The sequence below is a fragment of the Acartia tonsa genome, chromosome 5 (assembly GCF_053477335.1).
Source record: "Acartia tonsa isolate MP-2025a chromosome 5, ASM5347733v1, whole genome shotgun sequence".
Classification (NCBI taxonomy): Eukaryota; Metazoa; Arthropoda; class Copepoda; order Calanoida; family Acartiidae; genus Acartia; species Acartia tonsa.
Genome location: NC_137264.1, coordinates 18,363,752 through 18,381,296, shown reverse-complemented (window position 1 = coordinate 18,381,296; position 17,545 = coordinate 18,363,752). Strand labels below are relative to the sequence as shown.

Sequence of the window (17,545 nt, the reverse complement as noted above, 5' to 3'; positions counted from 1 at the left end):
GAAATCTATTCTCTTATCCGTTAAAATTCCTGTAACTTATTTAGCGTCCAGTAGGAAAAAGAAAACTGAAAAGTAAAATTGTAAAAAGAAAAATATATGCCATCAAGTAAATTGGCACGATACCATTGACCTACACAAAATACAATAAATGAATTTTTCATGATCCTAGCTATTTCATTTGATCCGGTTTTGTTTTTAAATCCTTGTAATAAAGTAACAGGATCTGTGTGTCTGTCTGTGTGTGTGTATGTGGCTGTACCGATGGATCTTGCCTTACTCCTAAACCGATATGGTTCTCCTTTACATTGTAGCTTGCCATAGATCTTTGGAAGGTTGATAACTATTTTGGTACTATCACCCTCCCAAGAGAAATCACCCCTAGAAAAGAAATAAAAAAACATACAACACACCCAAAACATTCAATGTTTTTAAAATCATTCTATTGCAATAGCTCTGCATAAAAAGTAAATTAGTTGAGAAAATGCACCTATTGTGGTGAGAAATAGCTATTTAATACAATATAAATTCAATGCCCACTTTCAACAAGCATTAATAGAATAAACTTTCTGTCATTGAACTTTTTAAAATTACAAAAATCGGGTTGAAATATGGCTAAAATAAATCAATGGAAACTGTATGTATGTATACTTTTTACTTGGTTGACTGAAAAAAGAAAATGTTCAATAACACACAAATAGAGAAAACATGATATACAGGGTGTTTTTTTTTAATAAGACAAAAAAATTACTTAATTTAACCCACTTGCCATTGACAGAAATTAATGATCTATATCTTAATTTCTTCATTTGGTTGGGGAGTTTTGTATAAGAAAAAAATACTTAGCGATTTTCAACAAATCATGCCTTAAAAACCGGTTTTTCCAAAGTACATATTTTTGGAAGATTTTTGGATCATGACAAATTTAAAGAGTGTGCAAAAATGCATACATTTTTATAATTCAAATTGCGCAGCTTGTGTTATTAGTAGAAAAATGCTATGCATACCGTTAGAATCGTCATATACTCTAGTTTTTGGAAATATATGTTTCATACTTATGCTATTTGTAGTATAGCAGCTACGTTGGAAAATGTGAGAAATGTTGAAAAGTTTTACGTCAGTTGGAACATTTTACCACGTAGCTCCTGAACTATGCGTAGCACAGGAATAGTTCTTTAATATCTAAAAACCTGAGTTTATGACGATTCTAACGGTGTGCATAACATTTTTCTACTATTACACAAGCTGGGCAATTTAAATTTTAAAATGTATGCATTTTTGCACACCCTTTAAATTTGTCATGATCCAAAAATCTTCCAAAAATAGGTACTTTGGAAAAACCGTTTTTTAAGGCATAATTTGTTGAAAATCTCTAAGTTTTTTTTTCTTATACAAAACTCCCCAACCCAATGAAGAAATTAAGATATAGATCATTAACTTCTGTCAATGGCAAGTGGGTTAAATTAAGTAATATTTTTGTCTTATTAAAAAAAAACACCCTGTAGAAACACAGATATATGACCTGAAAGAAGCAAACTATTTGATTTCACATCTTTTGTTTGATTGTCTTGACATTGAAATGGTTAGTAATGTTATGGGCAAGTCTTGGGAAATCTAATTATTTTTTTCTTTATTAGGACGTTGAGCATCTGACATAACAGCAGTAGCTACCAATTTTAATATCTTAAGTTAAGAAGTGGCCATAGTCGAGATTGAACCCTTAACTTACAATACAACGACCATATGTACTTTGTCATATACTAAAGTATTAAATATTTAACATTTTTGTTTTGTTTTGTTCAAATCTTCTCAAAATTTAGAAAAGTAAATCCTGTAATACTGGTTGTATTTATGTAAGTATATAATATTTTAATAAAAGTACGAAAAACAAGCAAGTTGGTCAAAATAGAAAAAATAGTACATCAGGCTATTGACCCATTTAAAAAAAGACTAAGTAAAATTTGTTTTAATGCAAACTGGTGCTTTTTTTAATTAAAAAAAAGTTTACTGTCCTTATGTAAACAGATAAACAAACCCTATAGAACTTCTAGAAATCATTTATACATAAACAAATACAGTTGCATATATACTTCTAATTAATGCATAAAAAAATTCTGATCAAGGATGGTTATTGGTTAATACAAAGGATGGCAAAGGAGAAGGGTACAAAGAATTAAACAGGAGGTAAAATAAATTAAAATGGCACTTAAGGAAAAACGAAAACCCCAAAATTAAATGCAAGATGAATTGTTAAAAATAGACTATGACATGCTTGCTTTTCAGGTATACTCTATCCTTTTCTTATAAAATCTGTTATGGGCGAAGCCGCTAGTTACATAATAATATATGAGAGAATAATAAAAATTATTTATTTATTATTTTTATATGCATAACAAACTACAGAAAAAAAATAAAAATATCATCTTATAAGAAAACAAAACACTTCGTTTCTACGATGTATAGTAACAGCCAAATTTAGGTAATAGAAAATATATTTCCTTTATTAAATTAAGTAATATTCCAAAAGAGGGGGAAAGATGAGCCAAAAGGGACTATTCACGAACAAGAGCAAGCGATTCTAAGCACATAAAAATTTGCTCTTATTTTCACTATTTAGTTAGATGTTTTGTTTGAGGAAAAGAAAATAAAGCTAAGAAAAAAAAATAAGATATTATTCAGCATTTATAATGTCTGAGGGTAAGTACAATCAGATTTAGATGAGGATAAATTTTCAACAAAAAAAAAGTTAGCAACACAAGATCTGGACACTTTTCTTTACAGTACAGCTTCATTTAAGTCCTTATCATAGAAATATCGCACCATTTAAGTTAAAATAAAAAAATTCTTATAATAAAGTAACAGGATCTTTGTATATTTCACTGTCTGTCTGTACTTAAGGATCTCACTCACCGCTGAACCGATAAGGTTCTTCCTTACTGGGTAGCTTCTCTAAGGTCTTGGGACGGTTTATAATTTTTTTTGGAGGAGAGTACCACCATCCTCCCAAGAGAAATCCCCCCTAAAAAATCATTTAAACCCTACTCAAGTGCCCCTGGAGGCCTCTAGTAAAACCATAAAGTAACAATCCTTCCCCCTTATTCTTGATTTAGAAGCTTTATCTCTATATAAGAAAGATATCATGTATGTAATGTTTATTAATATGTCTGTAATAATAACACATTATCTATATGTAGTAATAATCTGAATCAAACAATAAAAACATATATTATTCTACATAGAAATAAGTGGATATTAACTAAGATTAGAAATTATTTTAATTTGAAAGGTGATTAATGTTAATAAAAATTAAGTGTGATAACCATATTGTTTGGGAGTTAAATGCAAAAATTTACCTGATTTAAAAAAAAATAAGGACATTAAACCATGGGGCGCAGGTTTTGGACTGTCCCCCAGAATGTGGTAATTGTCAGCATGGCATATCAGCAATTTTATTTTTTGGTGTTACTCTCTTAGTTGTAGGGAGGGTAAACAGTAAACACCTCTTTAATCTACCAACCTTTAGTCAATAACCCACTCTCTAACAAAAAAAATTTATCTGTTAAATTAAATCAAAATGAATAGATTAGCAGTTTAAGTAATAGCAGTTTGACTTAATCTAGGCGTTTGACGTAAATCTAAAAGGAACCACTTTATACATTTTAACGTCAAATATGTGTTTTTCAAATTAATATTTTATGATTTTGATGTGCAGCATAAACACGTGACAGAAGATTCACGTAAATCTTAAAGAATCCAATTGATGAACATTGTAAATCCCTAATCATTATAAACAAAACTTCCCCTTGGCCTTTAATATTTAAAACCAAAAGTTTTTAGCAGGGTGTCGGAGCCGTATAATTTTGATGCGGCTCCGGCTCCGCGGAGCCGTATTTGGAAATACAGCTCCGGATCCAGCTCCGGATCCTACCTTAAAATTAATATATAAATAATTTTTTCATTATTGAATTTGATAAAATAAAATAAATAATATAAAATATTTTGCTTTTATTTGATTAAAGCTATATAAAAGTAGAAGGATGTGTGTCTATTTGTTAAGTAACAATAGTTTTTCAGTTTATTATATAGAAATAGACCGTTGCCAAATTATAATATTACTTTAAAAAATCATTTTTAGCTAATCCGGAGCCGGAGCCGGAGCCGTTTTTAACGAAAAATACGGCTCCGGATCCGGCTCCAATAAAAATGTTGCTGCTCCCGGCTCCGGCTCCGGAACACTGGTTTTTAGCCAAAGTATTAGAGAAAATCCCCTCCCTTCCTACGTTTTATGATTATTATTAGAGACAGATGTCTGTAAGTTCTTGTGAAGATTATTACCACAATTACTCATTTTGTCTACCATTCTGGTTCGATCTCCCCTTTGATATTTTTAACAGTTGTCTCTCCATTTTTTAGCTTTGCAACTTATGGATGTTGTCATCCTTTTTTAATTCCATTTTTTATCCATGAAGTTATACAGTAAGACCCAAGAAAAAGTTTCTTTTAGGGTTTACATCCATTATTTCTTAATGTATCATCAAAAATAGCATATATCCGTGTTCTCTGTACTTTTCCACACAAGCATATATAAAAATTTTAATTTTACCTCCATTAACACCAGAGATTTTTAGAGCTAAAGTTTTGAAAAAGTGATTAAGAAAAAGAATTATTTTTGTTTCTCATAATTTTTGGATGGTTATATCATGTCTTTCTGGTAACTGAAGAATGATATAATTATACAAAGAAAAAAACACAGGGCGACCACCGCCTTTTTGATATTAATATTGTAAATAACGTACTACAAAAAAAATTACAATGAACACAATAACGTATATTTTTTGAAAAAATAACGTACAATTACGTACCATAAACCACATAAACAATATACATATATCTATAATACAAAGTAGAACGATGTCTTTCGGTCTGTCTGAAGCTTAAGATCTCGGTAAACTATGAACTGATTGGGATCTACTCTTCAGGGAATTGATATCCTATTATATAAAGTAGTAAGATTTTGTAAATAGTACCACCTAATAATGAGGTTTTTTATTCATTTATCTAAGTACGATTAGATATTCCAGCAGCTTCGCCTCTAGCCTCTAGGGGCGTCACCCAAAGAGGTATTGTAAAGTCCCCCTCTTATGAGTGAGTTTTTTTAAAGGGAGTTTACTTGTTATATTTTACAAAAATAAATATAAAAAAAAATTTGAGGCGGAATTTTTTTAGGGGGGTTGGGGTTGTCCCAACCCCCAAATAAATAGCCTAAAACCACAACAGGATCAGTAGGTATATTACCTGAAAAGCAGAACCCAATCGGTTCATCAGTTGCCGAGATCTTAAGATTAAGACAGACAGACAGACATTGTTTACTTTGTATTACAGAAAGTAGTATCTCATTCCTATAAGTACATGAAAACATTAAAATCAACTAAAAATGATCTCGCAAATGAACAAATGTGATACTCCTTGAAAGTGTAACTTCTCATATGTCCTGGTAAGGTTTGTAATTTTAATTAGTTTAGAGGAATTTTTTTTTATGTTTAATGAAATACTTGATTGAGTTGTTTTTTTTTTATTTTACGGAAGCTTCACAATGACGTCATAGATCCCGGGATAAATTGGTAAAATGGCGCGCGAAGCGCGCAGAAATTTTTAAAAAATAGTTTTTATGAAATACAATAACATTAATGATTACTAATACTAAACATACATTACAGAAAAACGTACAATAACGTATACTGAAATGTTCATATTGTACACAAAAATCAATAACGAACAAAAACGTACCAAAAAGCCTAAAAATGGTGTTCAATATGAACATATTGAACATAACGTACATAGTGGTCACCCTGCAAGTTAACTAATTATTCATTTTTTATTCCACCAAAAAACATCCATTTTTAATGGCAAAAAATACTACTGAATGAATTGATTATTTTCAAAATTAAGGTTACTTACCCTTATTTATGAAAAGGATTAATTATGACTTATTAAAGGGGGGGGCCCTTTTCTGACATCTCAATCACTTAATAAGTAAGTTTTTCAAAATATCATTAAACTAAAAAGACTAAAAAAATATGTGTAAAAAATGCTTTGAACTTACAACCTAAATTTTTTATTTCATTTTTGTATAAAGTTTCTGCTAGTAACAAAAATAATAGGATTTCTATCTTAATTTTGCTAAAAAAGTTGTTTCATGTTAAAAGTTACTTTTTGCTCAGTCACATTTTTTTTAAACTTTAGCTCTAAAAATCTCTGGTGTTAATAGAGGTAAAAAATATTTTATATATGCTTGTGTGGAAATGTACAGAGAACAAGGACATATGCTACTTTTGATGATAAATAAAGAAATAAAAGCTCTACACCCTAAAAGATACTTTTTCGTTGGTCTTACTGTATATTTGAAAGTACTGATTTTCTAGGTAAAATAGAGATATAATAATAATAGTAATACAAGAATCATTTTCTCCGTAAGTAGAGCAGCTACAAAAAGCTGCAAACTTTTAGGGAAAGGAAGCCTTTAAATGATCTATTAATAACCTAATATAGATGTGTGCAAATAACTTACGCAGCAATACTGAAGGACGAGCGGATATAAGACCCTAAGATTATACAAGTGGAATCATAATTCATAGGTGTAATCTTACTAGCCATGCACAAACTAAGGCAATTAACAAAAACACAGACACACCCACTTTGTCAAAAACACAGCGATTGGATTTTTTGGTCGTTGTAAAAATGACAACAATAATGTAATAGAGTAGTTGCGCTACTATTATCATTTTCATTGAAAAGAAGGTGTGCTCACACCATAGTTTAATATTTGCCTTTAAAAAAAAGCAAATTAAATTAAGTAGGTGTAAAATAATAAAAGTAATGCAATGTGATGTGGGCAGTTTGTGCTGTTGTAAAAATTTGCGGTTATGGTGATTTGATAATTTGGTAAATGAAGAATTGAATGCATACCGTAAAGAAAACTAATTTGTAATTTTTCTTCATTAGTAAATTCTAAGAAATACAGTGCTAAATCACAAAGAAATAATGGAATAAGAAATATTCTTTTCTCTAACATTAATTGCCATCGATATTTACTTCAATAGATGCTTTACAAGTAAGCTTCAAGTTAGTCCCACCAAATGTACCTGAGAAATAGTCGTTCTCCTGCGTCTGTGTGACCAGAAATATTTGTCCAGCCTCACAAACTTGTACTTCAAGCTTGATGTCTTGCTTTCCATCCACTTCTTGGGGATGGTCATCGATGTGGTGACAAGGTTTCCAGCTCCTAGTAGCAAGAAGAGACCACACAGGACTGGTACCTAGATAGATAATTATGAATGTAGTCACAAGGTTTCCAGATACTAGTAGAAAGAAGAGGCCACACAGAACTGGAACCTAAATAGATTATTATGAATATAGTCACAAGATTTCCAGATACTAGTAGCAAGAATAGGTCACACAGTTCTGGTACCTTGATAGAAAATTATGAATATAGTCACAAGTTTTCCAGCTCCTAGTACCAAGAATAGCCCGCAAAGAGCTGGTACCTAGATAGATAATTGTGAATGTAGTGACAAGGTTGTCAGCTCCTAGTAGCAAGAAGAGGCCACACATAACTGGTACCTAGATAGATAATTATGAATGTAGTGACAAGGTTTCCAGCTCCTAGTAGCAAGAATTGGCCACACAGAACTGGTACCTAGATAGATAATTATGAATGTAGTGACAAGGTTTCCAGCTCCTAGTAGCAAGAATTCAATTGGCCACACATAACTGGTACCTAGATAGATAATTATGAATGTAGTGACAAGGTTTCCAGCTCCTAGTAGCAAGAATTGCCCGCACAGAACTGGTACCTAGATAGATAATTATGAATGTAGTGACAAGGTTGTCAGCTCCTAGTAGCAAGAAGAGGCCACACAGAACTGGTACCTAGATATAATAATTATGAATATGTATAGTCACAAGGTTTCCAGCTCCTAGTAGCAAGAAAAGGCCACACAGAATTGGTACCTAGATATAATAATTATGAACGTGGTCACAAGGTTTCCAGCTCCTAGTAACAAGAAGAGGCCGCACAGAACTGGTCCTAGTGAAAAGATTTCCAGATACTAGTAGAAAGAAGGCCACACAGAACTGGTACCTATATATATAATTATGAATGTAGTCACAAGGTTTCCAGCTCCTAGTAGCAAGAATTGGCCACACAGAACTGGTACCTAGATAGATAATAATTAATGTAGTGACAAGGTTTCCAGATACTAGTAGCAAGAAGAGGCCACACAGGACTGGTACCTAGATAGATAATTATGAATGTAGTCACAAGGTTTCCAGCTCCTAGTAGCAAGAATTGGCCACACAGAACTGGTACCCTGATAGATAATAATGTATGTAGTGACAAGGTTTCCAGATACTAGTAGCAAGAAGAGGCCACACATAACTGGTACATAGATATAATAATTATGAACGTGGTCACAAGGTTTCCAGCTCCTAGTTGCAAGAAGAGGCCGCACAGAACTGGTCCTAGATAGAAAGTCATGTATATAGTGAAAAGATTTCCAGATACTAGTAGAAAGAAGGCCACACAGAACTGGTACCTAGATAGATAATTATGAATGTGGTGACAAGGATTTTAGCTCCTAGTAGCAAATGTTTTTGCTGTTCAATTCTTCGCCGATTATTGGTGCACTAAAATATAAATCTGATTTGAGAATTTTTCGATTTTTATGATATTCTTGTTTATAAAAAGATGATTATATGAAATTTATAGTTTGGTGTATGGTTTTCTGAGATATCCTCCCATCAGTCTTTTAATTTTTGTTTGTTATAAATGTTGATACCTGCCAAGTAGCCTCAGGGTGATCACATAAAACATACAGAGTGTAGGCATTATAGATCTGCATCAAGTAACCAATATACAGGAAAGGTAACAGAAATCCAAGTCCTAAACAAGATATAGATCTTTAACCAAGACTCAAAGTAAATTAAAGAAAATAAAAGATTTGTAGATAGGTAAATTTGTTCAAATTGGGACAGCTAAATATGTACACGAACCACTAAAATAATATAAAAGTAAATATGACCAATGACCTCTGAAAGTTTATTTATGAAACATATGATGTTTTGAATATGAAAGGAATAAGTTTATCAATGTTGACTACCACAGATGTCCCATAACAAACTTTATCTATTAATAATTCAACAGAGGAATAACAATAGATGCCTAATAAAATATGAGAACTCTAACTGACCCTAATTTTTTTTTGAAGGAAATTTTGTATCTTTTCACAAATGCATAATATAAATAGTAGCGGCTGTGACACTATCATCTAGGGGCTCTGTTTTAATAAAGCCAGAAATCAGCGAGAAAAATAGCTTAAAACTATCTTAAGACTTACATTTTTAAGCAAACAACTTCTGATAAAATTGTTTTATAAATTTAAAATAGCACCTAAATGATCTTTTATATAGTACATAAATTCATAATAAAATTAAACAGGGACACTGAAGTATGGACAAAAGATTTAAAAATAAAAATGACTAACTGCTCTTCACCTATATTAATAATTCAAATAACTTAACAAAACCTACCTCTTTATTTTATTTATACATAATACATCAACAGATCTATATTCAGATAACTAACTTCCCCCCTTTTCAAGGATATTTTCGTCTGCTAGCAAATTGTTTTCTGCTACTTGGCTGTGTTAATATTCCCGGAACTATTGGTTGATTATCAGACCCAATTAAGAGTCGAAACAGGGTCATTTGGATGAAGACATACAGTTATTTAACCCCTTCCCCTTATAGTGTTTTACTCTAATAATAAATCTAAAAAAAATTTTAATCTATTCTATGTTGTTTTCATAAAAACTGTATAAAAACATAGGAAGCCTTAAATACTTTTCTAATAAGTGTTAAATATTAAATTCTGAATTAAGTAGGTAAGGAAACTTTTCTTATAAAATTAGCATTTAAAGAAAAACTTAAATGTACATATGTATAAATACTAAAAAAAAAATCCCCATTCTATAGTCCATAATACTAAGAATTATTATCTTATCATTTCTATATGGTCTTTATTTTATTGAAATTAAACCTATATTGTATGAAATAGTATACATATAGTATATAGATTATATTTCTCCCTTTGGGAATGTAAAATATATCAGTGAGTAAGGGAGGGGACAATGGATCGAATATTCAATTAATAGGGGTTTTAAACCTTGGGTGTTCGTAAAGGATTTAGCAAGATGTTAGGGACTTTGGTGACTAGCGCACATTTGCCGCTGAATTTGTTATGATCCTAGCAGAAAAAAATCAATAAAAATAATTAATGCAATTTCTAGCAGAAAAAAAATCTATATGGAATAAAATTTTCCGACTGGTTCAGACAATTATTTTTTTTAGAAAATACAATTTCATAGATAAAAACTCTACTGTGATATTTGTGTAATAAACAATCTAAAACTCTAATAGTATAAGGGATGTACTGGTAATCTAATTTTCAAGTAAATGCTTTTTTTCTTAGAACTAATTTTTTCTAATCAGATTACAATGAACACATAATTTCTTCAAATGAGAATTAATTGCCCATTGTCCCCTCCCTTACTCCCTAAAAATATATCATAATTCAAAGTTGCCTTTTATTATTACAGAAAAATCATAAAAAAAAATTCAAAATACATCCTATTAATCAATATAGTGCATTTTACATATGTAGAATTGCCAGTTGTTTTAATTTGTATTTAAAAATTCAAACTGTCCACATTAAACATAATAACATCCGTTGTAATGATACAGGTAGTCAGAAATTTTTGGCTAAATTGTAATTTTGACTAAAATGCAGGACTTCTCTACATACTCATTTTCAATTTATCAAAATATGTTTGGAATCAAGGTCACGTGTAACTATAGACAATTGGATATAAAGTCTCTGTAAACAAGAACGAATATTTTCAGTAGTATTGCAGAGCAATAAAAAGTTTACAATACTCTAAATGAATTATTACCATTAGGTTGTGTTAAATGTATTCAATAATCTATTTTTTATATTTATGTTTGTCTGCTTATGGATATCATAATCCTTGCTTTGTTTATGCTATATCCATTTTAGGACATTCACACAAATTCTTGACAAAACAAGGATGACATTATCCTGAAAGAGAAGCTTAAGAAATAAGACAGACAAACAAACAGCAATAAGTCATTTCACTATCAACATTATTCGGAATTCGAACAAATATTCCGCTAACATCTATCCCAAAATTTCTTATTTACAGTTTGCTTAATGTACAGAAGACATAGAGATGGTTAGTTTGTAACATTATAAACAATTGTTCTAAGTATCCCTATTTAAAAAATCTACCAAAAAGGATGTTTATCTATAATACAAAGTAGCTTGATGTCTGTCCGTCTGTCCATCCGTCCCTTAAGATCTCGGTAACCACTGAACCGATTGGATTCTACTCTTCAGGGAATATACCTACTGGTCCTGTGGTGGTTTTAGGCTATTTTCTTGGGGGGTGGGACACCTCCAACCCCCCCAAAAATAAAAAAAACCACCCCCCAAAGATTTTTTTTTTTACATTTTTTGTAAAATCTCAGTAACTGTTGATCAAATTGGGCTCATCCCTTATGGGAATATACTTACTGGTATGGGAATGCACAAGCTGGGTTTAATTTTACCACAGAGTAATTATACAAAGAATAATTTTTTTTGAATATTTCTATTTAGGAGGGTTGACTTCCCATTACTTCATAGGGCGAAGCCCCTAGAGGCTAGGGGCGAAGCCGCTAGTATTATATAATACAAAGAAAATGGAAAAACGGAATGCTGGTAAAGATTCTAGAGTTGCAAAACTTTCTAAATTGCACCTAACTGATACAGGAATCATCATGCCAAGTTTGAAATTGATTTGATAATTTTTATAGATTTTTTCATAATCCTGGGAATAGTGTGCCATCAATTTATTTATAATTTATTTCTACAATTCAGATACAAATATATAACTAAAGGGATCTTTCCATAAAAAAAAGTTGAAGAGTTTGTAACAGGAAAGTATTACTGACGTCTAAATGTATAATATGTTTTGGCATACAAAAAAGTTTTTTCTTTCCAATTTAAAATAAAAAGACGGGAATAATATTGCAACTATAATTCAATCAAATGTGTTATGAATATACAATGGTTGTTGCTCAAGTTGCATTTCACCAACACTACAAGAAGCTGCTTAATTCTTCTAATGGACAATATTGTTCTTGTATTAAAATGACTTTCCTTGTTTCCAAAAATTGATTCCAACCCATTTAAGACAACCTTTTATACTTAAAAAGGTTGAGGGGAATTGTATTATGAAAACTAAATTGAATAAATATTTCCATAGTTTCTAATGGTAATTTCAACGGTATAAGAATGTTAAGCTAGAGCACTTAAATTTTTTGTAGTCCTATAAATATCAAGATATTTACTATACTAAGCCAATTGAAAATATATTTTTTATATTATGACCGTTCCGTATATAATCTTGGAAAACCTGACCTAATAAGAGTTTTAAAAAAAATATAAAACATATTCATTGTAAGCGATCAATAGTAATAACAAATGCTGCATAAAAGGGGAAGAGGGGAGGGGAGGGGGGCGGAAGAGGGTTATGTATGAGATCTAGAACACAGAGGAACTAAACCATCCCTTGGTTACGGGGTGTCCCATAGTGTAGTGGTTAGCGCACTACGCTGTGGTTGGGAGAAACTGAGTTCAAGTCATCACATAGACTTTGCACTTGGTTGACAAATGCTGTCGCAATTTGTCAGATTATGATCACGCAACCTTCCCTAAGATGCCCTAGGGTTGTAAGGGGGGAGATTTGTAGGAAGTTAGGATTCTACAGATCAAGCAGCTCTAACCATGCTTTCCCCCATCCATGCTCCTCGTATGAGAGTGCCATTAATTAGGGTGGCTTAATATGGAACACCTGCCAAAACTCTAGGCCAGGGTGATGTAATAATTGAGTAGCTTCCACGAGAATTGCGGGTCAGCTTGTAATGTAACATAGAATACAATCAGCTGTGCGCGAAGCTTACCAATCTAAGATTGGCCAAAGGATTCTCACTTCCAGTCTACGTGTGCATCTGAGTCCTAACTTCAGAGAATCATGGCTACAACAACAACAATCCCTTGGTTACAAAAAGAAGCACATCCGCAACCCCTAATTTAATCTTTGTTGAATAACATTGTGTCTATATATGTATATTATGTTTGAGGCATAAACATGACATTTTAGCTAATAAAAAGATGTTAAGATACAGCCAGCAATATTGCACTATTGGCTATGATCAATATTAATCGATTTTAATGATGATGACCAATTTCATTAAAAACTTATCTCTACCCATGAGAGGGGCACAATTGTTTTCTGTACATTGAACATGTGAAAATATTTGTGTAGCAGACATTAATGTCTCATATTTTCAACTTGAAAGTATCAGTCTTCATACAATAATGTTACAAATGTTGTTGTACACTCTAAATGGCATTTGATTTTAGTTTTAACATTAAAAGAATAGTCTTTGGTTTTTATAGTTTACAAACAAACTTTATTACTTTTGAAATTTCATTCTCACTGGATCTGGATTCATGCATTGTGGGAACTAACCAAGATAGAAGAAGTTAGTGACTGACTATTTAACATAATGACTGTAAGACTTTAAGAATTGTACTAAAAAAATATATAAATCTTATGTGAATATTATTTTGTTACTTTTTCAATAAACTAGGAAAGAGTGGTGGATATTTATCACATTCTTTGATTAAATTACTCATTTGATAATATAATTAAGAATTTTGATAACGTTCAATCCTTTGGCATATAGGCTAGAAACTGAAAGGCAGTGAAAATGCCTTCCTCCCACCACATCTTAAAAAATTCGCTTTTTAAAATGTGATAGTGAGTATAAACAAAACACCAAAGCATTGTCTCAAGGAGACTATTAGAATATTTTAGCAACATTTTATGTTGCTTTCTTTGTTTCTTTGTATTGGACTTAAAAGAAAATATTGGAAGAGATGTATATAAGTAATAATAAATTATTTATTAAACGAAGGACATTGGTAACAAAATACAAAATTTAAAAAAAGCCGTAAATAGACGACGAAGCGCTCCTATTTTTTTTATACCCTTCTTAAATTTAAGAGGTGTGTGACTTTTTACTTTGACACCCCCCTTGTCTGTTTAGGAGGGTGCAGACCTTTGTCAAGGAGGTATATAGTGGTGTACATCTAGGGGGTGTATCAAGATCAACCACTCTTAATTTTGCAATTACAAATAAAATTTTTTTTTAGTTTAAAAGCAATCCTTGGATTGGCGAGAAATGTTTATATTATACTAAATAAGTTTACTTTTTATTTTTAGACATTTTGATCACACAATTGTTTCCAATATCACTTACTGCAGGCAATAATAAAAATTGAAGAGTATCCTTTAAACCTTGTGTTTATCTAGGTTCTAGTATCTGTTTATATTGTTTGTTGCAAAATATTATGTTCCAATATACTTTTAACGAGAATGGCAACTGCTAAAAAATCAGGACAAAATCTTGATCAAATATTTTATCATTAGTTTTCTTTTTTCAATATTTTTGACGATTTTTTGAAAATCGAATATTACTATTTCATAGCTTTTTAGATAGATTAACATAATTTTACTTTTGCAACATTGTCAATTCTTGCCACAATACAAATTCGAGGGGTCGGAATATGGCAAACATTTAATGATTGAAATTGATGAAAATCACGTACCTTTCCACATCCACGAGTGAAATCCGTCAATTGTTATATCCATTTCATTTCTCTCACCCAAACTTCGCAACCGATACAGGCAGCCTTTCTAAAAATATAAGATAATGGATGTAGAATATACATGGATAATAAGACAGGGAATAAATCTAGGTTGCTAACAAGGATCACGCTTATTAGTCAGGTTTTCATCTATTAAGAGAGGAGGGTTGGATGAGAGGGGGGGGGGTATCGATATATTAGCACGCTACAAGTTTCACTTTAACAGAGAACATGAAAATCTGGTATAAAATCTAAGTAATAATATATCCATTTTAAGATAATTGACACAAAAAGTACAATCTACGAGAAAAACACTTAAAGTTTTACTAGTTATCGGGAATGGTCCATCAAACTACTCGTAAAGGGGGGGGGTTTAATGCAACCATCTCGTAATCAGTGAGCAAATGGCACTTAGAATACGAATTTCGATCTGAAATTTCGCATGAGTAATCCTTGGTAGGTCTATTTTCCCTAAATCGAACAAAAAGTTAAAAAAAATTCCGGCTAACGGCTCAGCCGTTTAGCCGTTTTTTGGCTATTTTTAGGGCAAATCTGCCATAAATTATGTAGGAATCAACTTTTTGCAACATATTTTTGCTTTAAATCATGTGAAATGATACAAAAAAAAACATTTTTAGATTTCTAGTACCAGCAACTAGCGGCTAGAACCGTTTGAAAACGTTTTGGAGCAGCATAGAGTATTATGTGGAGATAGGTTTCGTGATGATTTCCCTTGAAAATATTTTTAAAAATGGCTAAACTGCTGAGCCGCCAGCCGTGAGCTGTTACTTTTCCAACTTTTTGTTCAATTTAGGGAAAATAGACCTACTAAGGATTACTCATGCAAAATTCCAGATCAAAATTCGAATTCTAAGTGCCATTTGCTCACTGATAACGAGATGGTTGCATTAAACCCCCCCCCCCTTATTAAAAACTTTGAAAAAAAAACTTATTTTGATTTGCATAAACAAGGGTCAATATAGTAAATCTATAACTGAGAAGAGGCTAGAAAATTGTTTAATAAAAAGTTGGAAATTTAGTAGGAAGGAGTTTGATACTTTATAGGTTGGTTTTAAGGATTATACCACTTTGCGCTGGTATTTAGATATAAAAAGTGTAACAAGATCTTTTACAAAACACTTCCTAAGAATAGGATAAAAAATCGAGGATAAGAAAATTCATCTATTCACGTTTAAATAAGCTTTTATTTATTTAAGCTTTAATATTCTATCGAATGATCATTAAGTGTAAAATAAACCACCTACTCTATTTTCAATTTAAAAATATCCCTTCAGGGAGCAATAACCCTGCCAGCACTTATCCCTTCTTTAAGCCTTGCGTTTTTTTCCTCTAAAAAAAGTTCGTTTATGAATGTAAAATAGCCAAATTAGTATTAAAGAACACAAAGTTTATTAATTTTCCGTAGGTACGTCCTTAAAATTACATTGAAAAGACGTTGTAGATTTATGTATTGAGCAGCAATTCTTTGAAACTTTCTGATTATCTATAAATTTTTAAAATACCTTTCCCAAGAAACAAAAAGAGAAGTATCTTAAATATTTACATTCTTTAAAATTTATGACACAACAATTAAAAACATAAAAAGATTTTAAATAAAAATTACCTAATAAAAGCATTACAAAATAGATACATAAAAGTCATAAGAATTTTGTATGTCTCATTTATAAAATCAAATCTATTGCACTAAAGAAATTTGTTGTTATGAGAACTTTAAGCAAATTAATTTACAATTTACACGCACTTTTTAAAGAAACGTTACTTAATTAAACATAATATCATAGATACTGTAGAAATACATCAAAGCAATTGATCACACTTCAACACGTCTATGAAGGACATATTGGACTTAAAGACACAACCCAATTTATAGAGTAGCTATGCTACTTCCAGAATATACCTGGTATAAATATTGAAGGTACTGCAGGAAAGCAACATAGATATTGAGTAACATATTCTGGTCACGAAAAGCTCTAAAAATAAAATAAATATTGGGGGGTGGATATTTTACTGCATTTAAGAAATGGCAAATAACTTTAGGGATTTGTAAGGAAGAAAGGAGTAGTTGCTCGAAATGTAGTTTAACTTGAATTTAGTTAACTGTATATTTTTTCCTGTTTAAAGGGTTAGACTACATTTATAGAGCTTATATTTGAAAGAATTTAAGTTTTCTAGCATGTATTTAAAAAAATTATTGAGAATTGAAAATCGCATTCTTGTGATATATGCCACTTATATATAGCTGACTTATTTTCACAAAAACAGCAGTTCCACTAATTAGGAGGTGTATAAGGGGGGGGGGGGGGGGTCGGATCTGACACTTTTGCGTAAACAGGGTGCATCACTGCATAGGCTTTGTCTTAGGATTGAGAGGATAGGTTATTAAAGAAAAAAGTTTACTTTTGGGGTGTATTTTTCTTATATTAAAAAAATTCTAAATTTGGCCTCAAGGTTCAGGTGCTGCAGGCCTTCAGGTTGTTTCTGGACAGGTAAAAATGAAAAAAAATTTTGTTTGAAGAGTTAAGTTCAACTTATAAACAAAATATGCATCTTTTATCTTCAAATATGTTAATAACATTCAAAGGGATGCTTATTTTGTTTTATAATTTGACTTCTAACTCTTCAAATTTTTTTTTTCATTTTTACCTGTCCAGAGACAACCTGGAGGCCTGCAGCACCTGAACCTGGAGGCAAAAT

General features: G+C 31.3%; 1 protein-coding gene across 5 annotated transcripts in view; it reads right to left on the bottom strand.

The window, feature by feature from the left end:
* The window catches only part of LOC145318912 (transmembrane protein 120 homolog), a 51,775-nt gene that overhangs the window by 13,679 nt on the left and 20,551 nt on the right, over window positions 1-17,545 (bottom strand). For all 5 annotated transcript variants that reach the window (XM_080160608.1, XM_080160607.1, XM_080160609.1 and 2 more), the window contains exons 9-12: window positions 16,749-16,821; window positions 14,792-14,879; window positions 8,835-8,938; window positions 7,140-7,313 (exon numbers count right to left, since the gene is read on the bottom strand). In XM_080160608.1, the coding sequence (XP_080016734.1) occupies window positions 7,140-7,313; window positions 8,835-8,938; window positions 14,792-14,879; window positions 16,749-16,821 (439 nt within the window). The remainder of the gene's footprint in view (window positions 1-7,139; window positions 7,314-8,834; window positions 8,939-14,791; window positions 14,880-16,748; window positions 16,822-17,545) is intronic.